This window comes from Tetrahymena thermophila (genome assembly GCF_000189635.1).
Source record: "Tetrahymena thermophila SB210 genomic scaffold scf_8254645, whole genome shotgun sequence".
NCBI classification, from domain to species: Eukaryota; Ciliophora; class Oligohymenophorea; order Hymenostomatida; family Tetrahymenidae; genus Tetrahymena; species Tetrahymena thermophila.
Window position 1 is genome coordinate 637,194 of NW_002476413.1, and position 26,370 is coordinate 663,563.

Sequence of the window (26,370 nt, forward strand, 5' to 3'; positions counted from 1 at the left end):
AAATAAAAAATGAATTATTAATTTTGCTTGTTTAAATTAAAAGTAAAAGAAATAAAAAAGGTAGTAAAAATAAATATAATTTTATTATTTTTAATTATTGCATTTAATAAATAATTGATTAAAAATTTTTTGATTTTTTTTTCTATAAAAAAATTAATAGAAATAATTATGTTTTAATTTTAAAATAAAATTACCTATTTTATGCTTTAAAATATAATTGATTATCCCTTTATAATATCTGTATCTTTCTTACAGATCAATTTTAATACCTTTTAATCCTCAAAAAAATATTGGAAAATCTTTAGAGAAAATATTTATTAAAAATTAATCTAAAATAAATAAAATTTTTTAGTCTTAATATTTTCTACTATCAAATTGTATTCAAAATGAATTTGTAAAATTGATATCACAAAAGGATGATTTGATTAAGTAGTGAATTCTAATTGGGTGATATTATTCTAATATATTTTTATTGCTTGGATAAGGTAAGAAATTTTAAATAAAAAATAGCATATTTTAATCTCCTTCTCAATAAATCATTAAGAGATAAGATTTTCAGTTTTATAATTTTTTTAGTCCTTAAAATTAATTGTTAAAATTAAGAATTAAATAAATAAATTTTGAATTTATATTTTGAATCTATCTATTCACCTAAATAGATAATAAATACAGAAAATTATCAAAAAATTTGTTGATTGTGTTTAACTTGAATTAACAAAAATTATTTATAAATTTTATACTTTTTATTTTTGAATTTATGAAAATTGATTGTTTTATAATTAATTATCTCTTTACTAATTATTTATATGAGTTTTTATTTATGAGAAAAATAAAGAAATTTTAATTTAAAATAATATTTTTTAATAAAAAATTTAAATATTAATTCAGATTTAGAATAATATATTAATGATTTTATTTTATTATTTTTAATGTTTAAATCTAAAAATAGATTTTACAATTATATTTCAATTTTACTAACTTTAAAAGAGAAAAATTTAAATTAAAACAAAACAAATCAATTTTTTAAGAGTTTTTTAAAGACATTTAGATTTTTAAAATAAAATGATAAAAAATATTTCTAATTTTTTAAAGATTCTTTTTTAAAAGAACATAAAATGAGTATTCGATATAAATTTTAATTTTCTTTTGCATTAGCTTTTTTCTTGATCAATTTTTTTATTTTAATAATAATTGAATTAGTATTCTAATTGTTTAAATGTTATAATTGTTATGAGTATAAAAATAGTTTCAAAAGGCTAGTATAAGTAATATTTAACTATAATGGAGCTAAAAATAAAGGTACTTTAAAATATTTGTTAATTTTTTTGTCGAGTTTATTTTTAATTAAAATTAAGTGAAGAATGTTGTGTTTGTTTACCTTTAAATTAAAACCCACAAACAAACAAAATCAGAAAAAAAGAAAATTCTAAGAATTCTTAATAATTTTCAGCAAACTCAAAACATTAGAATCCTTATAAAAAATACAAACAAATTAAAAACACTTCATAAAAATAAAGAAAAGTAGCAGAAAGAGCTGACAAGTAAATGAAAAAAAGTAGAATTTTGTCTGTTAAACAATCATGAAACATAAAAATTCACTTTTTTTCTGATTTTAGGATGTCTTGAGAAATCAAGGATGAGCTAGTGGTTAAATATGTTGGTTAACTTGTGAGCTAAGCCTCGCATACATTTTTATTAGTCAGCTCGCAAAATGTTAACTCTCATCAAATTCTTTGAATGCTAAAGTAAACCTCAAAAAAGAAATAGAATTAAATAAATCTTAAATAAATTGAGTTAATCAAATAATAAGTAAAAACTAAGCATAAGTTGAGAAAACAATCAAAAATAAAATGGAATTCAGAAAAAGCTTAAAAAATGTTTACAAAAAATCTCATTTTTAAAATTTTTTCTATGCTTTGTTTTTGATAATTGATGAAATTTCAATTAATCAACCAAAAACTCTAGGCTTAATTAGAAATTTCTTTGACTGTCAGAGAAAACCAAAATCAAGTACTAATAGATTTATCAGGCTATGAAAAATAATAAATAATAAATTTTTAATTTTAAATTAAAATATTTTAATTGTTAAGAAAAATTTAATAAAAAATGCCAACAAACATAGTAAAAAATAAATAATGAATGAACTTAGAAAAGAAAACAAATTACTCTATTATAATTTTTTATAATAGATTAAGGTCTTTTATAATAAATATAAATAAATGTCTTTGAAAGGAATTAATAAAGTAAATAGCAGCAACTAAAAATAATTAATTTTAACAAAATAATGTAAACTTTAAAGCAATTCAAAACATGTAAGAAAAGTATTGTAAATAAATATATTCTTTAGCTAGTAATTAGATAGAGCAATTGATAGACATATGTAACTAGAATTTAATGCGCTTCTGTAGAACTGAACTAATTTATTAATTTCTTTTTTAATAGGATAAATTAAAGGAAAGGATCTTATTAAATTTTATTTGAGGCCAATTTTTGCACTTTTTCCTTAATCAAAGTTATAGGGAAAAATAGTAAAATACATACTATTATGTCAAGCTTAAACTGTCTGAAGATATAAGTCAAAAGCTTGTTAAATAACCAAATTATTCTTAAATTCGATTAAAAAGCAACTAGAAAAATCATTTTAAATAGGAATTTGCTTAAATTTTATAAATAAAAGTTGAAATAGTAAATAATATTTCTAGGTACATTTTTAAGAGTATTAATTTCATCTCCTCTCTGTAACAAGGCCTTTTTGAAAAAATGAGAAAGTAAAAAGCTAAAATTAAAATATTTTTGGTATTTAAAATAAAAAACTTTTACTTCAAAAAATGCATTTAACTCTGCTATCAACAATTTAGGAAGTATTTTCGAAATATTTCTACCATTATGCAGTGACTAACTAAATATGAATTAGATAGTAATAAATTTGTATTCAGACAATTTCATCTGTTAATAATTGAGCAGCCTATATCCTTGTACTATTGTATATTATATTAGACAGGAAGAATTTCTAGACTCCAGCAATTATCCCTAACAGATTCAAAAGAAAATCAAAATAAGATATTAACATTTTCTCTAATCTAGCTATTTAAATATTGAGGACGATGAATATGAATGAAGGAAATCTATCTAAATATTATAAAAAGTTAAGCTAATTTATAAAAAGAATCATCAGATAGATATATAGATACTTATTTGTTTTAGGAAAATTAATAAAAACGTCACCAAATAATGTATTTATAATAAAAATGATGCTTTTTATCCTTAAAAATATAAAAAATTGGATATTTGTAGAGAAGGCGATTAAATATTAGGACAATTTCATATTGACTGAAATATGAAGAAAAGTCAGCGATTTAAGTCTAAATTAAATTAAAAAATATGGAAATTAACAGCAATTATTGATTCCGAATAAATTAAAAACCTATTTAAAACAGAAAGAGTAGAATTAAAGTGTTATAAAATCAGTGAATAATGAACGAATAAGTTAAATTATACAATTATGGCAAATTTTGGTTTTGAAGATCATAACAATGATACGCGTGAATATTGTGATGCACTATCAATTTAAAAAGACAGTTAATCTGGTTATATCTATCTGTAATTTTCAATATTTAAATTTTGTGAAAAAATACGAGAAAGTCATACTAATTTTCCTTGATAATTATCTTGACAAAAAATAATAATTTATATACTTACTTATGCTAATATCAAAGCAAAATCTAATTAATTACTAAAATAATGAGTATTAGACAAGAGTAAAGTCAATTGATTTATTAATCCTTTATTTATTTATTTATTTGTTTGTTTTATTAATTGATTGCTTGCTTGCTTCTCTTTAATTACAAATTATTATGAAGAAAAACACATCAGTTTAAATTAAAAATTAATAATAATATTTTCCCCTCCCTATACATAAATTCATAAGAACAAAGGGCTTTTTACAATGAAATTATAGGATTTAATCGCAAGGAGTAAAGAAATACAATATCGAAAGTCCAATATATTTGTAATATGAATAAAAATTATATATCGCTGGTGCTTTTTTTTATATTATTTCTTTTTAGATGAGCTCAACTATATATTCTTTCATTCATTCATTATCTATTTTCTTACTATTTTTTATTCGCTTTTATATTATTTTTTCTTCTTTTATTACAAGATTTAATTTTTTCAATTTGACAATGCATAAAAATACAATTCAATCCAACCCAATTTACATGCTTTAAAAAATTATAAAGTAATATTTATTAAAGTATTAAAAAAAGACCGAAGCATAAAAGGGTTTGATTTAATATGATTAATTTAGTTTTTGATTAATCTTATAATTAATTAATTATTTAAAAGAAGAAGAAAATTAATTCAAGAAAAATACGAATAACAAGAACTCAATAACACATCTTATATTTATTAAAATACATTTTCACCATTTCTTCGTATTTTAAAAGTAGTTCTTCATTTTTAAAGCAAACTCTTGAATTAACACCTTATCTACAATTAACTAAACCATTTAATCTATTTATAAATGAGCTGCGCTGGATACAGAAACTTTTAAAGCTTTGGTAAGAGCCAATATTTCAAGGTTGGTACTCGCTTATGGATGATCAAAGTGTTAGGAAAAAATACTTTTTATAAAATCTTCACAAACTTCTTAAAGCCCTTCTCAACTTTGAGCAAATCCCAATACACTTACCAAATATAAGAAAATGAAGATGAAAAAGACAAGATGTTAGGATTTGAATTTGTTTCAATCCCTACCAAATAATTTTTTACTAAATAAATTCGTGAAATTCAGTTGACTCAAATGATTAACAAGAAACTCAATAAATCTACTAACCCCTTCATATACCAAGAAGGACTTGATGGATTAAGTAATTATTTTATTTATTTGACACAAAATTTCTTTATTTGAGCTATTCCCAAAGCGAAAAACTCGATAAAATGAAAAATTTATTTTCTCAATCTAAAATTTGAAAGCATTTTACTTACATAAATACATACAATATTGCTTTTTAATTTATTACCAGCTAATTAATTAATTATAATAATATAAGATATTTTGAAAAGAAAGGACAAAAAATATCTATTAATAAAAAAAAACTTTACAAGCATTTATTGAATGAATTCTAATCTAATTATTTTAATTAAATAGGCGAAACAAAGAAAGAAGACTCTGGAGTTTTTAACTGCATCAATGACAAAAAATCATTCGTCCACTCTTTATAACTCATCAATAATCCCATGGCTATGGACTAGTTCTGTCTCGATGAAGTAGAGACTGTTGTAAGTGAATACGATTTGGAAGAATGCAACAGCTTATTATAAGAAAGTATGGTCATAAGCTCAATGGATTCTCTTTATGATTCAACCACTGACACCGAAGTCTATTGAAAGAACTTAAAATCGCAAAAATAAATCACTAATCTAATCAATATACTTGGATAAATTTACTCTATCAATTTACTAGTGAGAGTCAGTCAGTCAGTCACACAATTTAGAGCTAATCGTCTGAATCAAACTGCCAATTAATTCACTGAGTCTTTGAAAATACTCGAAAGGAGAATGAATGAATAAATAAATAGGGCTTTAGAATTCTTACTTTCAAGATTGAAATTGCTAAGCTGGAGAGAGTTTTTGTAAATAGGATGGATGAGCTGAAGAGAGAAAGAGAAAGAAACCAAAAAGTGAAGGATGAAATACATTTTGCTGCATTAACAAACAGATTTAAGTAACAATGAAATTTAAATTAGTAAAACACAAATCACAAAGGAATCAATCATTGTTATCCTTTTATGATTTAAGCTGCACAACACGAAAGAAAAAATTAATAAACAAAATACAAAAAATATGGAAAAACTTAAAACCAAAGCAGACAGACTTTGTAGATATTCTTACTTACTTATTACTTCATGATTTTCTTGACTGAATATGAAAGAAATAAATGAAGTTTCATTATATTTTAGTAAATTTTTTAAATGAAAATAAGCTAAAATATAATGTAGTTATATCTTGAACGGCTGCTGCTGGTCTTATATTTTAAATTATTTACTGCTTGCTACCTACTGCTTTTCTTTCTTTAAAAGAGAATCTAAAAGAAAACTTCTTTCTTACAAAACTAATTTAATCTTTCAATCAATCAATAAATACAAACAAACAATTCTTTGTACAGTAAGTAATAAGAAACATTTCTCAATCAATAATTACATGTAAATCTGAATAGTCTTATTCAATAAACACTACTCTGTTCTCACCTTATCTTTTAAGAATAATAATATACTAAAAGTCTAGATGAAGTCTACCATAATAATTGTAGCACATTTTAAATTTAACTTAGTAATGGCACAATCTCACATATTTTTAAAACCAGTATTATATGAATGAAAAAACAAAACAAAGATTAAATAGTAATCATTTATATTGATAGACCTGCATAAAACGAACAAACAAAAAAACAAACAAACATTCATATATTTAATAATATATATAATTTATATAAAAACAAACATCAAACATTAAACAAAATCTTAATTTATTCTTTACTTTTACTGTTTCCATATAAGTATCTTTTTAGTTAAATCCTCTTCAATTACTTCAAACATCAATTATTTCAATTCTTCATTCCTTTATTCATTCATTTTCAATATCTTTTAATTTATCTATTTGATTTTTAATTTTCCCTTCTCTTCTTTTCTTACAATCAGTTCAATATACTTTTCATTCAAATACATCAATCAATTCAATTCACATACCTTAATTATAATCACTTTTAACAATAACGATTTTTATCCTCTCCCTTACAAGTATAATTTACTTAAGTAAGTAAGACTTTTGAATTTTTTCAAAGGGTAAATAAAATCCAAGTCAAAACAAATATTTTTTACTCAGTAACTAACTAACTAAATTTATGCATGCTCTATGTTTTTAAAATAGCCTTCTCGTTTTTAATTTTTGAATGAAGAAGAGATGCGCTTTTCATTTTTTACTTCCAAATTCATCCTTTAAACAAAATATGCTCTAGGTATCACTAATAAAAGATTAAATTCTTTTATCTTTAAAAAATAGTTGAATTTAAAATCTACTTTTTTTCTATCTCATAGAATTATCCATCTATCTAATTACTTTTAAAATGCATGAATCAAAAAGAAATTTATATAAAATTCATAAAATTGATTTGTTGCTAAATTTAAAATTTGTATGCATTTTTTTTGGATCAATAAATTTAAAATTGCATAACATAAAAAATAAAAAATGAGTTCAAATGAATCCTTAAAAAAAGTAAAATTATCTAATTTAAATAAAAAATAATTTTATTTTATTAAATAAACTTGCGATATACTTTCAATAAATCAATTATTTCAGGTTTATATAAAAGTATATTATGAGATCGTATAGAATATCAAAGAATTTTCCAATCTTATTATTACTCTAATCTAAAAATATACAAAGTCATTATTATCACAAAAACATTATCCTGATCTGAATTTTAGAATAACTTTGAAAAATTAAATAATTTATTTATAATAATAACTTAACATTTTTTTAAATAAATTAGAATTATAAATTAAATATTTATTCTAATCTAAATAAATTTTTTTATTTAAACTTTTTTATACTTTAATATTAACTTCCAAAAATATTTCTTTTTTACAACTTATGAATACAAAATCTTCTTTTGTTTTATATAAATTAGAATTTTAGCTTTTTTAATGTTGAGAAATTAAAATATTTAAAGAAATGAGAGATATTAAAAAAAGACAAAATGCTATTAAAAAATAACAAAATCAATAAAAAATAAATAAATCAATCAATCAATCAAACAAAATAAGAAGGATAAGATTTATAAATTGATTGTAAAATAAAACAGTTTTTAAAATTCCTCAAAAACTAATTTAAATTGAATTGATAATAAATAATAATAACTTAATTTTGTAGTGTATATTTAATATTATATCAAAATAAGCAAATCTATTTTGGAAACAAAGTAGATTAAGATTAAATTAATCCTTTTAGCAGATACTAACTTAAATATTAACCCCAAAAAAAAAATTTTTTTAACTATTAATGAATACAAAATCTTATTTTATTTTACATAAATTTAGAATTTTATTTTTAAAATATTGATGAATTAAAATTTTTAATAAAATGAGAAATAAAATTCAAAAAAATAAGAAATAGTATTAAAAAATAACCAAATCAATCCAAAATAATAGAATAAGAAGGATAATATAAATAAATTGATTGAGAAATAAAACAGTTTTTAAAATTCCTCAAAAAATGATTTAAATTAAATTGTTAAATAATAAATAATAATAACTTAATTTTGTAGTGTATACTTAATATTACATCAAAATAAGCAAATCAATTTTGCAAGCAAAGTTGATTAAGATTAAATTAATTCTTTATTAAATATTAACTCCAGAAAATATTTCTTTTTTTACTGCTAACTAATACAAAATCTTATATCATTATATCATTCATTTTACATAAATAAATTTAGAGCTTTAGCTTTTTTCAATATTGAGAAATTAAAATAATTAATAAAATGAGAAATAAAATTCAAAAAAATAGGAAATGCTATTAAAAAATAACAAATCAATCAAAAAAAGTAAGAAAAATAAGATTAATTGAGAAATAAAACAGTTTTTGAGATTTGTTAAAAATTAATTTAGATTTATTTGTTAATAAAAATATTAAATAATAATAACCTAATTTTGTTGTGTATGTTTAATATTATATCAAGATAAGCAAATCTAATTTGCAAACCAAGTAGATTAAGATTAAATTAATTCTTTTAGCCGCTACCAATTCATTAAGAAAATAAATGTAGCTAAACTGTTTTAAGCTAGAGACACTTCGCTTACAATGAGTTAAAAATGCTTTAGATGGTCCCTAAATAATGTTTTTTCAACGCAAGTTTTTCAATGATAAATCTTAAAGATGTGGAAAAACTTATCTCTTAGTAAAAATTTGATGAAGCAATTTAACTTTGTAATAAGGCACTAGGACTGCTTCCTCATAATAATGAGCCTCAAAAGTAGTGGGAAACAGATCTTATTTATAAATTAAATTTTCATACTGGAGTAGCTTATCAAAATAGCTAGAGATATTAATAAGCCATAGAAGCTTATTAAAAAGCTTTAAAGTACTAACCATAGGATATATGCATTCATTTGAACATAGCAATATGCTACTATGGATTAAATTAATTATAAAATTCACTTTAATTTGTCGATTCTGGTTTATAGATTCATGATGATAATTATCAAATTCGTGAATAATTACAAATTTTGAAGTATAGCATATTCAAAAATAATAAATAGTTTTAGGAATGTTAAGAATTACTTAAAACTTTATTTGAAAATAATTAGCTTACTTAAGAAAGTTTATTAAACGAGTATCTTGAATATCTTTATAATGCAAAGGATTATAATTAATTATTACTTGTCCTAGATGCTAAGGCTAAACTATTTCCTAAATCTATTTAGTAATGTATGAAAAACAAACTTATCGTATATTTATAATCATAGGACTATAATCGAGCATTACTAAAAACTGAGGAATATATATAGAAATATCCAAATGATTCCAGTGTTTTAACTGTTAAGATATAGAGTCTTTTAATGCTTGGAAGAAGGCCAGAAGCAAAACAATTTTATCAAGAATCTTTAGTAAAATTTCCAAATGAAAGAGTATTGCTTAATACTAAAATTGCTTGAAAAATGAATAGAAATATAATTGATAAATATTATTATTTTAAATTTTTTATGTAACTTTATATTTTAGTAAGTAAAAATTATTTCTATTACATTAGATAAAATATTCTTTTTTATTTATATGTTCTTTGATTTCAAAAATTAAATGAAAAATATTAATTCAGTAAATTATCTACACGTTTAAATATTTCAAAAGTGTTTTAATTCTTTTAAAAACAACATTTTAAAGCCAATTTTTTTATAAAATAAAATGTTTTCTTAATTATTTAATAACGAAGTAATTCAAAAATAAAGTTAGTTATTCATTAAAATATTGAAGATTTAACACTAAAAGAATTAGTTAAGTATAAATTAATTTAATTCATCATTTAGTTCATACTTGATTAATACAGTGAATTTAAAGATTAAATAAATATTTTAAGGAAATTAAGAATGCAAAAAAATTTCTTAGAATTAAGAACTAATGTAAATATTGATTGAATGATTTTTAAGTTTACATTCAACTCTAGAATCGATATAGAATAGACAAAAAAGAAGAGTCTATAAGTAAATCTAAGAAATAAAATGTCATATTAGCCAAACTTACCTTTATAATGTAAATAAAATAAGATATAGGAGAATGAAATTATTAAATTAATAATATATATTTTATATTATTCTTAAGTATTAATAAAATATTATATATTGTTTATTATATGCTCTAAGTATTAATTGATTTTCATTATAATTAGCTCTTATAATCAAGACAACGTGATTATTTTATTTATGTTTATTTTTTATCAAAAATGAAATGCTAAATTACTTCTTTTTATTATCATTATAGCTTTAAATTTTTACACAAAATGAAAAGTTATTTAGGGATTTAAAAAAATGATGAGTGGTAAATTATAAAATGTAGAATTTAATTCTTTTTAAAATTACATTTTTGTATTTAAAAATAAAAATTATTGTTATTATTAATTTTTAGTAAAATTTTGTAATTGAGTTAGTTAGTTGCTTTATCTTTGTTTTTATACTCTAATATTTCTATATTAATTTATTCAAAATACTGGAAAGTATTACTAGTATAACTAACTATCTGTCAAAGGGTAAAATTAATTGAATAATAATTCAAATGCTATTTTTGAAAAATAATAAAAAAAAAACAATATATATACTGAAAATCAGCAAAAAATGGATATAAATATACTTTTATTGGATTATTTCAAGGGTTAAATACTTTTTTAAAAGTTTAAGCATTTTAATAATTTACTAATATTATGTCTTTATGAAAATAAAGTTCAAATTGAATAATTATTTTGTTATATCTAAGATATATTAAGACTAGAACCAACTAATAAAAATTAATTTCAATGAGGTCATTTATACTTTTTAACTATAACACAAATAGAATTTTTTAGAGTAAAAGTTATACTTGAATAATAAATAACTTGTATGGATTTTGCTTATCTATCTATAATAAAAAAAGCCAAAGTTAGTTACTGTCCACATACTTTTGATACCTGTGTGCTTTTAAATTAAAATTTTATCTGAGCTAATTTAGCTCTATTTTCATAATACATTTCTAAATAATCTTATATTAAATATTATCGCTTTCTGCTAATTAATTTTCATCCATTAAAAGGAGTGCTAAAATTTACAAATATTTATAAAAAATTAATTTAATAAAATCTCTATAAAAAAAAATACTTATGAATAACAAAAAACTATTTTTGATTTTTGCCCTTGCAATAATTCAATTAGCTTGCTTTTACGCCCACTAAGAAGATGTGTTCGATGAATCTCTATTTCCTACTATCGACACCACTGACTTTAGTGAAGAAGGTAGAAACCTATAACAAGCCTAAGAAAGACCTTTCAAAATAACTTATGATATTAGTTATTTCAACTCATTGAAAGATAATCCAAGTGATGTACTTTTCAAATAAAAAGTAGAACAAGTCATGAAAATTTCTGTTGATTACTTCTCTAACTTGTTGAAGTTTATTCCTCGTGGTAAAGGATAAATGAAGTGGACACTTGAAAGACTCATTTGTGGTGGTGGAAATTTGCTTGCTAGAATTCCTGAATAAGACAAAACCGAGGACAAAGATTCTGATTTACACATCTACCTAGTTTATGTCAATGAACCTCTTTAAGAATATGTTGCTTATGCTGGCATATGCAGAGAACTTCCTGGATCAGGCACAACCCATGCTTAGATCACTTTTAATCAAGCTTGGTTTAACAAATAAGATCTATCTAATCATAAGATTTTTTTGAATATGTAAGGATCAGTTTTTCATGAAATAATTCATGTTTTAGGATTCACAGAAAAATCATACTCTAACTGGATTGACAGTACTACTAAATAAAATCATAAAAAAGTCACTATCTAATAAATAGTAAGAGGCTACAAAGTTAAGTTTATTCAAACCCCTTACGTAAAGAAGGCTGCTTAAGAATTCTTTGGATGCCCAACTCTTCCTGGTATGCCTTTAGAAAATCAAGGTTCAGCTGGCTCTGCTGGTTCTCACTGGGAATCTACTGTAGTAAGTGATGAAATTATGAAATCTACAGTTATTAAAACTAACTTCTACTTAAGTGTTTTCACTATAGCCCTCCTTAAAGATACTGGCTTTTACAGCTAAGTAAATGATAGCATGGCTGACCAATATTTCTATGGTAAAGATGCTGGCTGCGATTTTGTTTTATAAGAATGCAATTCAACTAATAACAAAAATGAATTTTGTAGTAAAGAATCTGAAAAACCTGAAAACTAGTGCGATTTTTATGGTAATGGAGTCTCTAACTGTGAATCTGGAAAATTTTTAGATAATAATTGTATGCAACGTGTTGTTGATGACAGAGGCTATTGCTTTGATCCTGTTAAAAATTCTAAAAGCTCTACATTATATACTAATTACTATGGTCAATATTTTGGTGAAAACTCCAAGTGTTTTATGTCTACATTAGTACAAAAGATTGTTGGATCAACATATGAATTATAAGGATCTTGTTACAAGTATGAATGCATAGAATAAAGTAATATGCTAAAAGTGTGGGTAGGAAACGAATCTGCAATTTGCAGTAAAAACGGAGAAAAGCTAACATTTAATAAATATAATGGATATCTTTTGTGTCCTGAAAAGATAGATTAATTTTGTCAATTTAAAAAGTTTTGCCCAAATTACTGTTCTAGCAATGGTTATTGCCTAAATGGTAATTGCGTATGCTTAAAAGGATATTCAGGCAAATCTTGCGAAAAATAAAATTGATAGAAATTTTAAATTAAAATATCTACTTATCTGTTGTTTTTTTTGAAAGGATTTTATTTGTTTTAATTTTAATTGTTGTTTGTTTTCTATTAAAATAATTCTTAAAATAAATTTTATATATTTTATTCTTCAAATTTGTATCATCAAAAGAAGGGTTTAATATAAATTATAAAAATTTGATAATGTGTACTGTATGTCATCCATCTTTATTATAAAATTTTTTGAAAAATCGACTTTGACTCAACTTAGAAAACAAATCTTAATTCAAATAATTTTATAAAATGAGTTTTTAGATTTTAATTAAATAGACAATAAATAGTTAATGATAATGCAATTTAAATAAAAAAACAATTTAAAATATTTATTTTATAGATAAATATTAACATTTTTAAACCTCTTAAATTACTTCTAATTTATCTTAATTTTTTTTGATCTATTAAAAAATAAATAAATATTTTTTGATTGATACAAAATTATAAAAAATAAATAAATATTTTTTGATTGATACAAAATTATAAAAAATAAATAAATATTTTTTGATTGATACAAAATTATAAAAAATAAATAAATATTTTTTGATTGATACAAAATTATAAAAAATAAATAAATTAATATTCGTTTCAATTATTATTGTTTTAAAAAAAAAAACTAGATAATTAAAAACCTTCATGAAATTTAAATCTAGATTATTGATTTTAATTTAAGACATAAGACTATGTTACTTAAATAAAACTTAATTTATTCTCAATTTTTTATCGTCTAAAAACTATAATGTAAATAAATAACATGATAATTTTTTTGAAAAACTACACAATTGCAAGTAAGATATTAAAAAAGTTATTTTTTTATTCATAAGATTTACTTTCAAATAAGCAATTTTTAAGTTTATTGTGAACTTTGTTAATAATTCAATACATACTTTAAGCGTTTTTTATTTTTAATCCTTACTTTTATTCTACAAAAATTTTTTAATAATTTACAAGGTCAAAAATTTGAAGAAGATCTCAAAAATAGACGAAGATATGACGAATTGGAAATCTTTCTTGCTTTTAATTATCCACTTAATTCATAATTTATTTTAATTAAAAATTGGCTAGTAAGTTTTATTAGACTAATAACTTTTTTATCAATTCATTTCAATTTAAGTAAACTTCTGAAATAAATGGTGTTAAATCTAAAGATCTCAGGAGTATTTTATTACTTTAATCAACAAAATATTATTGTTACCAATACCAAAGAGTATTTAAGATGGTGGAATAGGCATTATAGTTTTAGATAATTTATTTGATAAATATTAATAAATGTAGATAGATTCCAATTAAAAAAAATAAAGATATAATTATTCATAATATAAAATTGATGTGATTTTATCTAACTTACAAGTAAAATAAAATTTTGGTTTTTAACTTGTAAATTAATTACCTGTTTGTTTCAAAAATTAATTTCAAATTACAATTTTTAAATTACTTCCAAAAAGTTAAAATAGTTTTCATTTCTTTTTTTATTATTCTTTTAATCACATTTTACATATCCAAAGTCATTTATAAAATAGCAAATACCTTACTTAATTCAAGTCTAAAAATTTTTCTAAAGTCTCGAATCATCAAAATTTACATATATATTTTTAGTCAATTTAATTTAGGAATTAATTTTATAATCTGAAAAATAGCATAATATTAATAATGACCTCACCCATTCTCTGATGATTAAAAAAAGAAAAGCCATATTTCGAGTATTGAAAAAAATGAACACCTTTCTTAAACCCATTAATAGCCTCTATAAACAACGTTTTAAGATATTTATCTTTAGATATTATATATAGATCATAACACTTTAAATGTTTATCAAATTAGATATCCAAAGGTTTAAATAAATCCTTCTGTTACTGATTGTTATATACTTAAAAAGAATTATTAAAATTTTAAACTATTATTATTAGTTATTTGATTTGGGTGATATTTTTAATATTGTTATGCAAATATTTATGTCAATTTAAAGAGTTTGTTTTCTATAAATTATAACATTTCATTATAGAATAGCAATATATATTTATGATATGAATCAACAGTATAAATTTGTTTTTTTTTTAAACAAATGAATATCTAATGAAATACGCTGGCTTTATTTTAGTTGTTTATTTCTTTACTTACTTACTAGCACTGAAAATATTTGAAATTTTTGTTTGAATAAATGGGGGAAATTATAAAGATTCCTCGAGTTTAAATGCAGGAAAATTTGGATAAATTATGGAAATAACTTCAAAAATATTGTTTAATTCAAATTGTAAAGAGATAATTTTAATTTTTAAATAACTTCCTAAAAATTTGGTGTTTAATAATTTGGTTTTGAGATTAGATAGATAGATATATTATCATTAATATAGATAGTTAATTAGATAAATAGATAGATAGACAGATACAATTTTAGATGATAGACTGTAGTCAATGCTAGCATCTAGAAAAATATATAAGCTCAATATTACTTTTTGAGAATGTTTCACCATTAGTAAACAAACAAAATAATAGGTAATGTGCTATCACTTATAAATTTAGCTTTGAAACACAACAATTAAACAGAGAGTATTCATTTTTATAAATAAATTATTATACTTACTACATTTTTAGAGACAAATGTCAATTATTTCAAAAAATTAATCTTCTTATTTGTAGTATTTATGTTTGCATCCAAGTTACTAATATCATTTTATTTTATCTGAAACTAGGTATTATCTCACTTAAAAAAGTTCTTTTACAGATACTTAAGTGTTTACAACGATATATATTCATGTTTCTAGTTTACAAAATGAAAGAATGTAAATAGAATTTATAAGAATTAAGAGCTATACTAAATGCAATAATTTAATTATTTTGTATTACATTGAAATTGATTAATCTGAATTAAGGTAAGGGAATCAATTTCTCTCTAGTTCATCTTAAATAATTCAAAATCATACAATAAGACATAGAAGAATCGAATTAATATTTGACTCAAAGAGTGATTACATTAATTAGATATCTTTTATTAACAAGAGTCGAAGTATATTTTTTGAAATATTTAAAAATCTATTAAATGTCTAAAATATGAGATTCTCTTTTCTTACTTTTTTGTTCTACAAATTAAATGCATATTCAGAAGGTTGGTACATTAGCCTTAAAAGCACAGAAAAAACACAAAAATATGTTTTTTTTTAAATGCTAAGCCAGGGAATTAAATAATTTTATTTGAACATTCATTAATTTTATTAAGGAGCATATATATTTCTACATACATGCAAATATATATATATACCTTCATTTTAATAGTTAGTTAGTTAGTAAGTTATCTTTATAACCTAACTAAAATCTGTAATAATATGCTAAAAAATATAAATTTGTGATTCATTCCCTAATCGACTATGTAGCACTGGTTGAAACAGTTAAATCAGCACCAGTTCTGCTAGTCCAAATAATGATTTTGATAGTTTAATTTTTAGTTATTTCATTTTTCATTTTTGTAAGTCAAGGATAAGATAAGTAATTACTAGTTAAATATTGAAATTACCTGAGTAAAATAATAATAAAATCATTGAAATAAAAAGGAGTAATAAGACTCTTTGCCGCTTAAATTGTTAAAGACAGCTCCTTAAAAAAATACTGGAGTAATTGAATAAAGAAAATAATTTAAATTTAACCAAATAAAATTAATTAACTCAATAAACAAAAAAAAAAAACAAATATTAATTAATGATTTCAACTTAATCACTATCTCCCATACCCACTTAATATAATCTCTTGGATATGTTTTTGGAAATTGTTAACAGCAGCTAAGACTCTCTTTCCATGAGCTAAGAATCAGAAGATTACCCTTAAAACGAAATAAAGATTGAGGCTGTAGAAAACTATTCTAAAGTTAAAAAATCTAATATAATAAAGAATATACTAAAATCCTTTCAAAGATATATAGAAAATACTAGTTCTATTGAGCAAGAAGAGTTGTGCTTGGCTTTTAAAAAAAGATATGACTTCTCCCAACTCAAGAAACTTGTTACAAGAAACTTTAAAACCTTTGGAAAGAGATGGAATATGAAATTGAAACACTTAATTGACTAATGCTCGTACAAAGAGCTCTTTTAGTATTACTTGGAGTATAAGTCTTGTGAGTGGCTGAATTCAAGCAAAGTCTAAAATAAAGAAGACCATAAAGTAGTTATTAATTTTATCGTTCAAGCTCTTAAAAATCCAGAATACAGAAATGAAATCAAGTTCTACAAAAAAATAAAATCAATTACTTCAGATTTATGATTTTTATCATTAAAATAAAAGTAAGAATATTAAATAAAACAAAATAATATTTTAAAAAGACTCATTTACTAATCAAATCAAATCAAATAAAATACACTCTCTAATCTTAGATTAAATTTTGAAATAATCAAACAAACAAACAAACAATCAAAGAAAGAAATATTTATTACTCATTATATTCAATAAATTACTTGAATTTTCTATCTATAAAAATAAAAAAATGCAAATAAAATATAAATTATATATAAATATATACAATAAACAGTATGAATGTATTATATAGAATCAATACTATTGCTTAAGTTATTTATTAAATTCACAAAAATTTAAATCTATCATACTATTTCATATGGTTTTTCAATTAATTATTATTTCATTTAAATTTGTTTGTTTGTAAGTAAATTCATTCAGAAATTAAGAATCGATCAGTAGTTAATTGATTTTAACTACCTTGAAATTTGTATATTATTTTAATTGGTTCTGAATAATTCTGCTCTCAAACTCTAATAAAATTTGTTAATTAAAAATAATAGAAAATATATATTTATTTATTAGTAAGTAATCTATTTAATAAAATTTATCACAGTAACTTGCAGGGCAGGCGGGCCTCATTCATAGCTAAACAAATAACTCATTAAATTGTTACTTACCATATTGTAAATTATAATAGCTTTATACACAAATAATTTAATAATACATATGGCAACTTCATTATTAACTTATTACCAACCAAATCCCTAAGCCATATTTTATACTAAGGAAAAATATATTGGATATTATTTATAATTTACCTGCTGAATCCCATTAAATTATTTTGCTCTGCATTCTATAGTGTAAAATAAATAGATATTTATGGAATAATAAATTGTCTTTATGAATTAAATTATCATGATTCAAATTAGTAAAGGCAATAAAAATACTAAATTTTTTAGGATAAAGATTCTACTCTATTTAATTTTTTTAATTAAAATAACTTACATTTAAAATAATGTAAACAAAATTATTATTTAATCTATACTTGCTTTCTTGCTTGCTTCCCTGATTTATTGATTGATTAATTGTTTATAAAGCTTGAATTGTATTTTACTATATTTCGAATATCAACTAGAAAAAACAAGTAATATATTTTTAAATCATAGAAAGATTAAAGCTAGTAAAACAGTTGAAACAAAAACTTTATTTTAAACATTACAAAAAATTTTCCTTTGTTTTTTATATAAAATTTTGTTTAAAGAACTTTAGCTTAGGCAAATATTTTTAAATTGTAGTAATGTCCAAAAAAGCTGTCCTTTGAAATAAAGTATTAATAAAAAAGTAATATATTGCTCTTTGGTTTTGAAATTGAAGCTCGAAGAAGAATTATGTGTTCTTATATTTATTAATTGATATTGGAACGGATTTTAGAATTTAAATTTGATTACAAAAATCAACTTGGATATGTTTACATTTTATTTAATAAAATTTATAAGTTTTTTGATAATAAAATTTGAAAAATTTGTTGTTTGCTTGCTAAAAAATACTTCTAAATTATATTTTCGTTTATAATCTTTTAATCAAAAGCAAAATATTTCTATATGTATCATTAATTAATTTATTTAATCGTCTTTATGAATAAAAAGCATTGATTTTATTTATAAGTGCAAACTTTTAGTTTTATAAAATATTTAAGCGAATAATTCAGAAAGTAAAAAAAAGAATAAACATTTTATTGTTAAATTTTATTTTGTTTAATAAAAAAATGTATTTGTTTCATTCAATTTTTTATTTTAAAATTCTTTACCTCAATTATGTTATGATTTTAAATTCTTGTTTGTAAAGTACTAAATTTTTAAAAAGTTTTCAAATTTTTATAGAAATTTGCAAATAATATTCAGTTAATAAAAAATAAAGGGGGTAAAAATTGATTGTTGTTGTTGTTGTTGACACATACATATTTCTCGAACAGAAATAAATTAATTAATTAATCAATTTATCTACTCTTTATTAACTAAAGATTTAAAAAAATTAATTAATATCCCCATTTTTAAATTTAAATTTAAACTTAGAAGTAATAATGCTTTAAAGAATTTATTAAAAACTGCAACTTGCTTTCATACTTAGAAAATAATTTTTAAAAATAAAAAATTTTTCAACTTGTATGAATAATAGTAGTAAAATAAATGATTAAGGATATACTTTAATTTAATTTTATGCTTTTTAATTAAAATAATAAGTTAAAAGATTATCTATATATGTATTTATTTATGATGTTATTTTTTAGAATATAATTTAGAAGATTGACAAATATCTTTCTTTACTAGATGTTTTTTTGATTCTAGCTTGTTAAGAATATGTTTCTATAAATAAATTTAAGCTTATAAAATAAGTTCTAGCTTGCTTCTTTACTTATTTATAAAACAAAACTAACACAATTATACTTTAAAAGTAAGACATTTTATTTTAAAAATAAGAAAAATATTTTATGATAATTAATCTTTAATTTACAGAAATAAATATCTTTTAATAAAATTTATTTATCTGAATATTAAGAGTAAAAAAATAAATAAATGCTAATGATATATAATTAATCTTAAAACTGTTGAAAATGTTTTCAAGTATGTCTTTTATTAGTTAAAAAATAAAATATTAATGCTAAAATCATGTAATTATACAAAATGAATCATGGAGTATGCACTATTAATTGACTATACGAATATCATTGTAAGATATTGTACTTTTTGTAATTTATTGTAAAATTAATTACTCTATTATTTATAATTTAATTACTTACTTTTTTCTTGAAATATGTAACTAAATATTAGAAATTTTTAATGTTTTTCATTTTCAAAATTTATATGGATTAAATGATTAAGATAACTAATTGTTAGAGTAGCTTAGGCAATAAATTTTAATTGATTAATTCTTACTTTCATGCTTATAAAAGTGAAAGTTTTTATCAATTTATTTAATCAAATTATATTTTATTTTAGTTTACTTTGTAAATTTAAAATCTGGGGTTTTATAGCCTCAACTAATCAATATAAAACAATAGTTAAAAGTGCTTTTTGAAAAAAGTTTAAAATACATTACTAGCTATCTGTTTGGATCTATAAATATTTTCCCAATTTTCTCCTCTAAATAGGTTAGTGATAAAAAATTTTGATATATTTTATGATTAGCAAATCCTTTACTTAAGAATTAAAAAAATTTTTAATTTTTGGAATTGGAAATAATATCTTAGTCTATAAAAATAAGTTAAAACTCTTTTTTTAAATAATACTTAAGAATTTTAATTAAAATAATCTAATAGCAGCACAATATAGAATTTTTTATTTTCTATATCTTAAAATAGAACATGATTAATTTAATATCAGTTTGTAATTTGGAATTCTTCTAAGTTAAGCAATTAAAGAATTTTATAAAAAGGAATAAGTAAGTAAGAAAGTATTCTGTTTGTAGTTTACTTGTATCTAAAAAATGCTTAACATTAATATTAGATTATTAAATACTCTTTATGTATAAATTAAGCTATTTGCTATTTGCTTTTTTAATATTTTTAACAAATTATACAATCAATATTTTCTTAAAATGTAACATTTTGAAACATCTTAAATTAGCTATATAGTACTACCTGCCCAGTTTGGGTAAATTTTTCTAGTTATCACCTCTCTATGTTGAGCTAAATTTTTTAGTTCAAAATATTCATTTTTGTTTTAATTTGAATATTTGTATCATTGAAAAACCTATCTCTTTTGAGGAAAAAATGTTTATACTAAATCTGCTAAAAAAATAAACACATGTGGCATTGTATTTTATCAAATATAAATATTTGATTATAATATTCGTAGCTGTCTGTGACTATACCCAAATTTTTGAATAATTTCTTTCTAAGCTATTAGAATTTTAATTTAAAGTATATTTTTTGAAGTTAATAATGATAATTTAAAAAAACATATTTCATGTTAAATAACTTAAAACATAAATATTTATAAATAACAAAAATAATTTATTTATATTAAGATGCTAAATGACATATTAAGTACAAATAGCTTTAAAAAATATCATTTAAAACTATAAATTTATAATTAATGTAAGCAATTTATATTGGAAATTAAAATCTATATTTAATTTTGATGGTTAATTAATTAAGGAAATAAATAGTAGATTAAAATTTATCAAAGGTTTAAAAATGTTTTTTTTAATTGATAATATTAATTTTTTAGGAAATTAGCTATAATACATATATATAATACATGATATATATAACTTTAAATAAGCATTTAAAACTGCTCTAGATATTTAGTAAAAAGCTTGCAGTTTTTAGTTAATAAAAAGTTAATACAAAAAATTATTATGAATAAATGTAGATGAATTATTAAACAAAACAAATGGAAAATATAATTTTTTAAATATCTTTAAAAAATGTTTATTTATAATTTATATAAATGTTTTATTCTGGCTGGAAGTAAATATATATTTTAAGTAAATTATTTTATAATTTTTTAAGGGATAAATGAATTATTAATAACTTCAAATGATAGTAAATATGTAATATTAATAAAAAACATATTTTATGTAAAAGCTTTAAAACATAAATATTTATAACTAACAAAAATAATTTATTTATTTATATTAAGATGCTTATGGCATATTAAGTACAAATAGATATAAATAATCTTAAAACTATAAATTTATTAGTAAATAATTAAGGAAATAAATAGAGATTAAAATTTATCAGGTTTAAAAAAGAATATATTTTTAATTGATTATATTAATTTTTTAGGAAATTAGCTATAATACATAAATATAATTCATGATGTATATAACTTTAAATAAGCATTTATAAATACTCTTGATATTTAGTAAAAAGCTTGCAGTTTTTAGTTAATAAAAAGTTAATACAAAAATTATTAAGAAAAAAAATAGATGAATTTATAAAAAAAAATAAATGGAAAATCTAATTTAAATATCTTTAAAAAATGTTTATTTATAATTAATATAAATTTTTTATATTGGCTGGAAGTAAATATTTATTTTATGTAATTTATTTTAAATCAACAAATTTAGATAATTTCATATTTTATTAATCGAAATAATTTATACATGAATAAATATCGATCTTTAAAATTAATTATTTACATGAAAAAAATACCATATTTTGTTTGTGAAATTGATTTGATTAATAACTATCTATTTATTTATTTATTTATTTATTTATTTATTTATTTATTTATTTATTTATTTGTAGTATCCGAAGAGTTAGATGAAATATTGTTAGCAAATTCTTTTTTTTATATTTTTATGTAAATTGCAGGTGTGCATCCTCAATCAAATTAAACATTTTCAATTTGAGTAAGGCGAACTTTATGGCAAAAAAGTTTACTGTCCTTATTTTCTATGTTTTCAATTTTGAAAATGCATCCAGGTGGTAAAAGGTATTCATCTTCCGTTTTATATTTGCTTTGTTAAAATATGGCTTTTGGCCTCTTATCAAAGTTAGCAGAGTTACAAGAAAATTCAAACTCAAAAAGAACTGGTTCTGTTTATTCATTTTAAGCAAAGAAATCACTTTTTTTTATAAAATCATATGCGACTTCCTTTGTTGATGAGAAAGAACTGAAAGATACCAGGCAAATTTCTGTCCCAGTTTCAATAATTTTTTAGTAATATTCTTATGATAAAGTAATTCCTCTATATAATCTCAAAGGTGAAGTATTACCTTATTTAATGGCTGTTTCAGACAAATCATCATGCTTGTACAGAGCTACTCTAACCATTAAAACTAAATTCCATACTAGATTTATTATATCTTAATTCAAAGTATAGAGACATCCATTAACAAATCTATGCAAGTAACAATTTTCCATTGTATAAAGCTTTAATATTCTTTTACAAAGATTTTATTCATCTTTTCTAGCTTCTAAAAATTGTATCTCAATATCCTTAGATAATCTTTTATGTGAATTAGGAATTAAAATTAATGAGTCAACTTTCAGATTTCTGTTCTCCATAATAATTACAGCTTATTTCAGATTTTCTTCCAAGTTAATTTTACTAGGCTAAAAATCAAATAAATTATACTAAGAAAAATCATCTGTGTGCAGTTATAAATATTTTTATTTCAATTCTTTACACTGAAAGAATAAATTGATATCTTTTATAGGAATCACTCTTCTGAATTCCTGAGGAGTTATAAACAGAGAAATCTCATTTGAAATTTCCTAATATGAAATTACTTTACATTCTATATCAATTTTTTTAGTGTATTCTTTTAACTTTAAAGAGGATTCCTCGTCTTAAACTTGAAAATTAATTTTCTATAATTTAATATTTTGATTTTCATTTTTAATCTTCTTTATTTGATTGATTAGCATTTCTAAGCTTTAAAAACTTTAGTTTTTGCAAGAAATAATTAAATAAATAGGATTTTTTATGAATCCATGTATATTTATTTCATCTAAAAATTAATCTTCTTCAAAATAAGGCTTAAAAAAAGCTATTTTTTCATATTCTTTTTATAAATCTTTTATCAGCTTATTCATGTTGTTTAATTCCTCCTCGCTAGGTTAAATAAAATACCAGAATATATGTATTTAATTTTCTTTAATAATTCCATTCCACATTTAACTTATATATTAAGCCGCTCTCTTCTTTTGTTTGTTATTATCATCTAGTAAATAATTCTATTATTAAATAGAACTAAGGCAGACACCAATCTCATCATATAATTATTAAAACTTTAAATAAACTTATGGATTATTTTATTTTAAGTGTTCCATTTGACTTTTTTCAACTAATTTATGTATGTTTTCTTCTTCTTTTCGGTATTCTCTATTTTAATTATCACTATTTTCATTTTCCGAATGATAAATACTCTGTTCATATTTCAAATTATAAATACTGTTTTCATTTTTCGAATGCGAAATATTATTTTGCAAATGAAAACGATTTTTTTGAAATTATTCTGATTTATCGTCTCCCCATCTGTTTTCTGCTTCACCATCTTAATCTTGCTCATTTTTATCTGAAGAGGTTTAAAAATATAAAGCTAATTCTCTTTCTGCATTATCTTTATTACTATTTTAAAGTGATTTCATTTTTACTTTTTAAATTGTATCAAAATAGAAAGTTTTTTTATTAAATTAATACTTTTAATTAAAAAAATTGAAAAATTGTTTGCAAAAAATTAAAAAAACTAATCAATTTCTTTATATCAGAAATTACATAATTAATTAAAGAAAGATCCTAAATATCAAAAATCAATTGATGATATAAATTTGTTTAAAAATTTTTTTTAATTTTATTTATTTCAAATTATTATTAGGTAATATTTCTAAATTATAAAATATTTAAATAATTATTTTAAATCATAATAGAATCTTAAAGTTGAATGAATATATCTTTATATTTCATTATCATGTTTGCTTGTATTAAGCTTGAATATTTTCCTCATCAAACTTTAAAAGAGCTTATCAAGTGTTGTTAGTATATTACAAAATTAGAAAGTTATATCGCTTATATAGTTCAATCACAGATAAAAACAAAATGCTAAAAACTTTTCAATTTAATAAATAATTTAAAAATACATTTTAGTAATAAAAATTAAACGTTATTCAAAAAAAAAAAGACTAGATTTTGTAAATAAAATTTGCTGCTTTTATCAAATAAATTAAAAGATTTTTATTTATTTATTGTTGTATGTTTGCATTTTATTTTAATTAGGAAACAATCACTTAAAGTTGATTTAAAGATATAATATTAATTTACAATTCACTTAAAGTTAAATTTGTTTAAATAAAAAATAAATAATGCATAGAAAGTATCTTAGAACTTTGTGGGATATGACAGCTTTCCACAAGGAGTACAACAAAGAATGGTTATCTGTTATTAACAAGTTGAAAAAGAAAGGTTATCAAGGTTTAGAAATTGCTGTCTAGTTTTCTTCAGAAAGCTAGTTAGATGCCTTCAAAGTTATTAAAGATAAAAAAGAATTGAGTTATGTTGCATAAATTCACACTTGCGGCTATCCAATTATTTCAAGCGATGTAAATGCACACTTGGATTCTCTTAAAAAAGGTATTGAAACTGCTCTTAAAATTAATCCAGATGCTATCAACATCCATTCTGGTCGTGATTGTTGGACTTAAGACTAAACTTTAGAGTTTTTTAACAAAGCTTAGGAAATTTAATAACATGTGAATGTCCCTATTTAGCATGAAACCCATAGATAAAGAGCCCTCTTTAATCCTTATATTACTAAAGTAATGCTAAAAAATAAATAAATCTAATTAACCTCTATATTCATTTTTTGCTTTAAATAATTTTAATTATAAAAAATAATACTATTTCTTTTATTAACCGCTTTATTTAAATCAACCATTTTTAGTTAGTTATTGAAAATTGTCCTGCAATTTATTTAAATGCAGATTTATCACATTGGGTTTTGGTTGGTGAAAGGTTCTATGATCAACAACACGATAAAGAGTTCTTTGATGCATTTAATATAATAAAAGGAAATACAAGATAAATCCATGCAAGAATAGGTATTAAAAATTTATTTTAAATTGAAATTAGAAAAAACTTTTAAAACATAAAAAAAGGTTCTCCTAATCAAATATAAGTAATACATCCAGAATTTGAAGTAGAGTCCTTAAAATGGTATGATTAATAATGGAAAGATATAGCACAAACTTAAGAAAAGAAAGGGACACACAAATTCTATTACACTTGCGAATTTGGTCCTCAGCCTTATTCTATTTTCAACCCAAAAACTAAAAAATAGTTAAATAATACAGCAAAAAATAACGATTTTATGCTTTAGCACCTTCTCAATAATCACAAATGAATAAAAATAAATTTATAGCAAAATATTTTTATGTAAAAAAAATAAATAAATTGAATAAAATTCATTAAAATAATTTTAAATTACAATCAAATTTATGAAAAATCTTTACATTTTAATTTATTCTTTCAATGATAGATTTTTATTCAAACTTAAATAGAAAACATTTGTTAAATATTTTAGCATTATTTGATCATTCAAAACAAATCAAATCAAATCAAATTAGATTATTTCTGTTTAATTAAAAAAATTTATTTAATAAATTAATTTTAATCAAAATTATAAACCTTTTTTTAATT

General features: G+C 20.8%; 11 protein-coding genes across 11 annotated transcripts; 7 read left to right on the forward strand and 4 right to left on the reverse strand. All coding sequences in view use genetic code 6, as the record gives it.

The window, feature by feature from the left end:
- Positions 1-3,533: 3,533 nt before the first annotated feature.
- On the forward strand, positions 3,534-3,950 carry TTHERM_000127249 (transmembrane protein, putative; the record flags this gene model as incomplete). The annotated part of the gene is made up of 1 exon (XM_012797699.1): positions 3,534-3,950. The coding sequence occupies one exon, from the start codon at positions 3,534-3,536 to the stop codon at positions 3,948-3,950; it is 417 nt and encodes a 138-aa protein (XP_012653153.1).
- A 575-nt stretch (positions 3,951-4,525) lies between these two features.
- On the forward strand, positions 4,526-5,391 carry TTHERM_00127250 (hypothetical protein; the record flags this gene model as incomplete). Its single annotated transcript, XM_001016305.3, has 2 exons — positions 4,526-4,871; positions 5,153-5,391. 2 exons carry the CDS (start codon positions 4,526-4,528, stop codon positions 5,389-5,391), a joined length of 585 nt encoding a protein of 194 aa, XP_001016305.1.
- A 122-nt stretch (positions 5,392-5,513) lies between these two features.
- On the reverse strand, positions 5,514-5,702 carry TTHERM_00127240 (hypothetical protein; the record flags this gene model as incomplete). Its single annotated transcript, XM_001016304.1, has 1 exon — positions 5,514-5,702. One exon carries the CDS (start codon positions 5,700-5,702, stop codon positions 5,514-5,516), a length of 189 nt encoding a protein of 62 aa, XP_001016304.1.
- A 645-nt stretch (positions 5,703-6,347) lies between these two features.
- Positions 6,348-6,728, reverse strand: TTHERM_000127229 (transmembrane protein, putative; the record flags this gene model as incomplete). Its single annotated transcript, XM_012797700.1, has 1 exon — positions 6,348-6,728. The coding sequence occupies one exon, from the start codon at positions 6,726-6,728 to the stop codon at positions 6,348-6,350; it is 381 nt and encodes a 126-aa protein (XP_012653154.1).
- Positions 6,729-6,915: 187 nt separating this feature from the next.
- TTHERM_00127230 (hypothetical protein) lies at positions 6,916-7,134 on the forward strand (the record flags this gene model as incomplete). Its single annotated transcript, XM_001016303.1, has 1 exon — positions 6,916-7,134. One exon carries the CDS (start codon positions 6,916-6,918, stop codon positions 7,132-7,134), a length of 219 nt encoding a protein of 72 aa, XP_001016303.1.
- A 1,787-nt stretch (positions 7,135-8,921) lies between these two features.
- Positions 8,922-9,716, forward strand: TTHERM_00127220 (tetratricopeptide repeat protein; the record flags this gene model as incomplete). The annotated part of the gene is made up of 1 exon (XM_001016302.2): positions 8,922-9,716. One exon carries the CDS (start codon positions 8,922-8,924, stop codon positions 9,714-9,716), a length of 795 nt encoding a protein of 264 aa, XP_001016302.2.
- A 1,688-nt stretch (positions 9,717-11,404) lies between these two features.
- On the forward strand, positions 11,405-12,970 carry TTHERM_00127210 (leishmanolysin family protein; the record flags this gene model as incomplete). Its single annotated transcript, XM_001016301.1, has 1 exon — positions 11,405-12,970. The coding sequence occupies one exon, from the start codon at positions 11,405-11,407 to the stop codon at positions 12,968-12,970; it is 1,566 nt and encodes a 521-aa protein (XP_001016301.1).
- Positions 12,971-16,692: 3,722 nt separating this feature from the next.
- Positions 16,693-17,250, forward strand: TTHERM_00127190 (hypothetical protein; the record flags this gene model as incomplete). The annotated part of the gene is made up of 1 exon (XM_001016299.3): positions 16,693-17,250. The coding sequence occupies one exon, from the start codon at positions 16,693-16,695 to the stop codon at positions 17,248-17,250; it is 558 nt and encodes a 185-aa protein (XP_001016299.1).
- Positions 17,251-18,143: 893 nt separating this feature from the next.
- Positions 18,144-18,439, reverse strand: TTHERM_000127179 (hypothetical protein; the record flags this gene model as incomplete). Its single annotated transcript, XM_012797701.1, has 2 exons — positions 18,144-18,197; positions 18,269-18,439. The coding sequence occupies 2 exons, from the start codon at positions 18,437-18,439 to the stop codon at positions 18,144-18,146; spliced, it is 225 nt and encodes a 74-aa protein (XP_012653155.1).
- A 4,114-nt stretch (positions 18,440-22,553) lies between these two features.
- Positions 22,554-24,326, reverse strand: TTHERM_00127180 (hypothetical protein; the record flags this gene model as incomplete). Its single annotated transcript, XM_001016298.2, has 1 exon — positions 22,554-24,326. One exon carries the CDS (start codon positions 24,324-24,326, stop codon positions 22,554-22,556), a length of 1,773 nt encoding a protein of 590 aa, XP_001016298.2.
- Positions 24,327-24,941: 615 nt separating this feature from the next.
- Positions 24,942-26,264, forward strand: TTHERM_00127170 (hypothetical protein; the record flags this gene model as incomplete). Its single annotated transcript, XM_001016297.3, has 3 exons — positions 24,942-25,490; positions 25,656-25,772; positions 25,830-26,264. The coding sequence occupies exons 1-3, from the start codon at positions 25,038-25,040 to the stop codon at positions 26,262-26,264; spliced, it is 1,005 nt and encodes a 334-aa protein (XP_001016297.3). The 5' UTR covers positions 24,942-25,037.
- Positions 26,265-26,370: the final 106 nt, after the last annotated feature.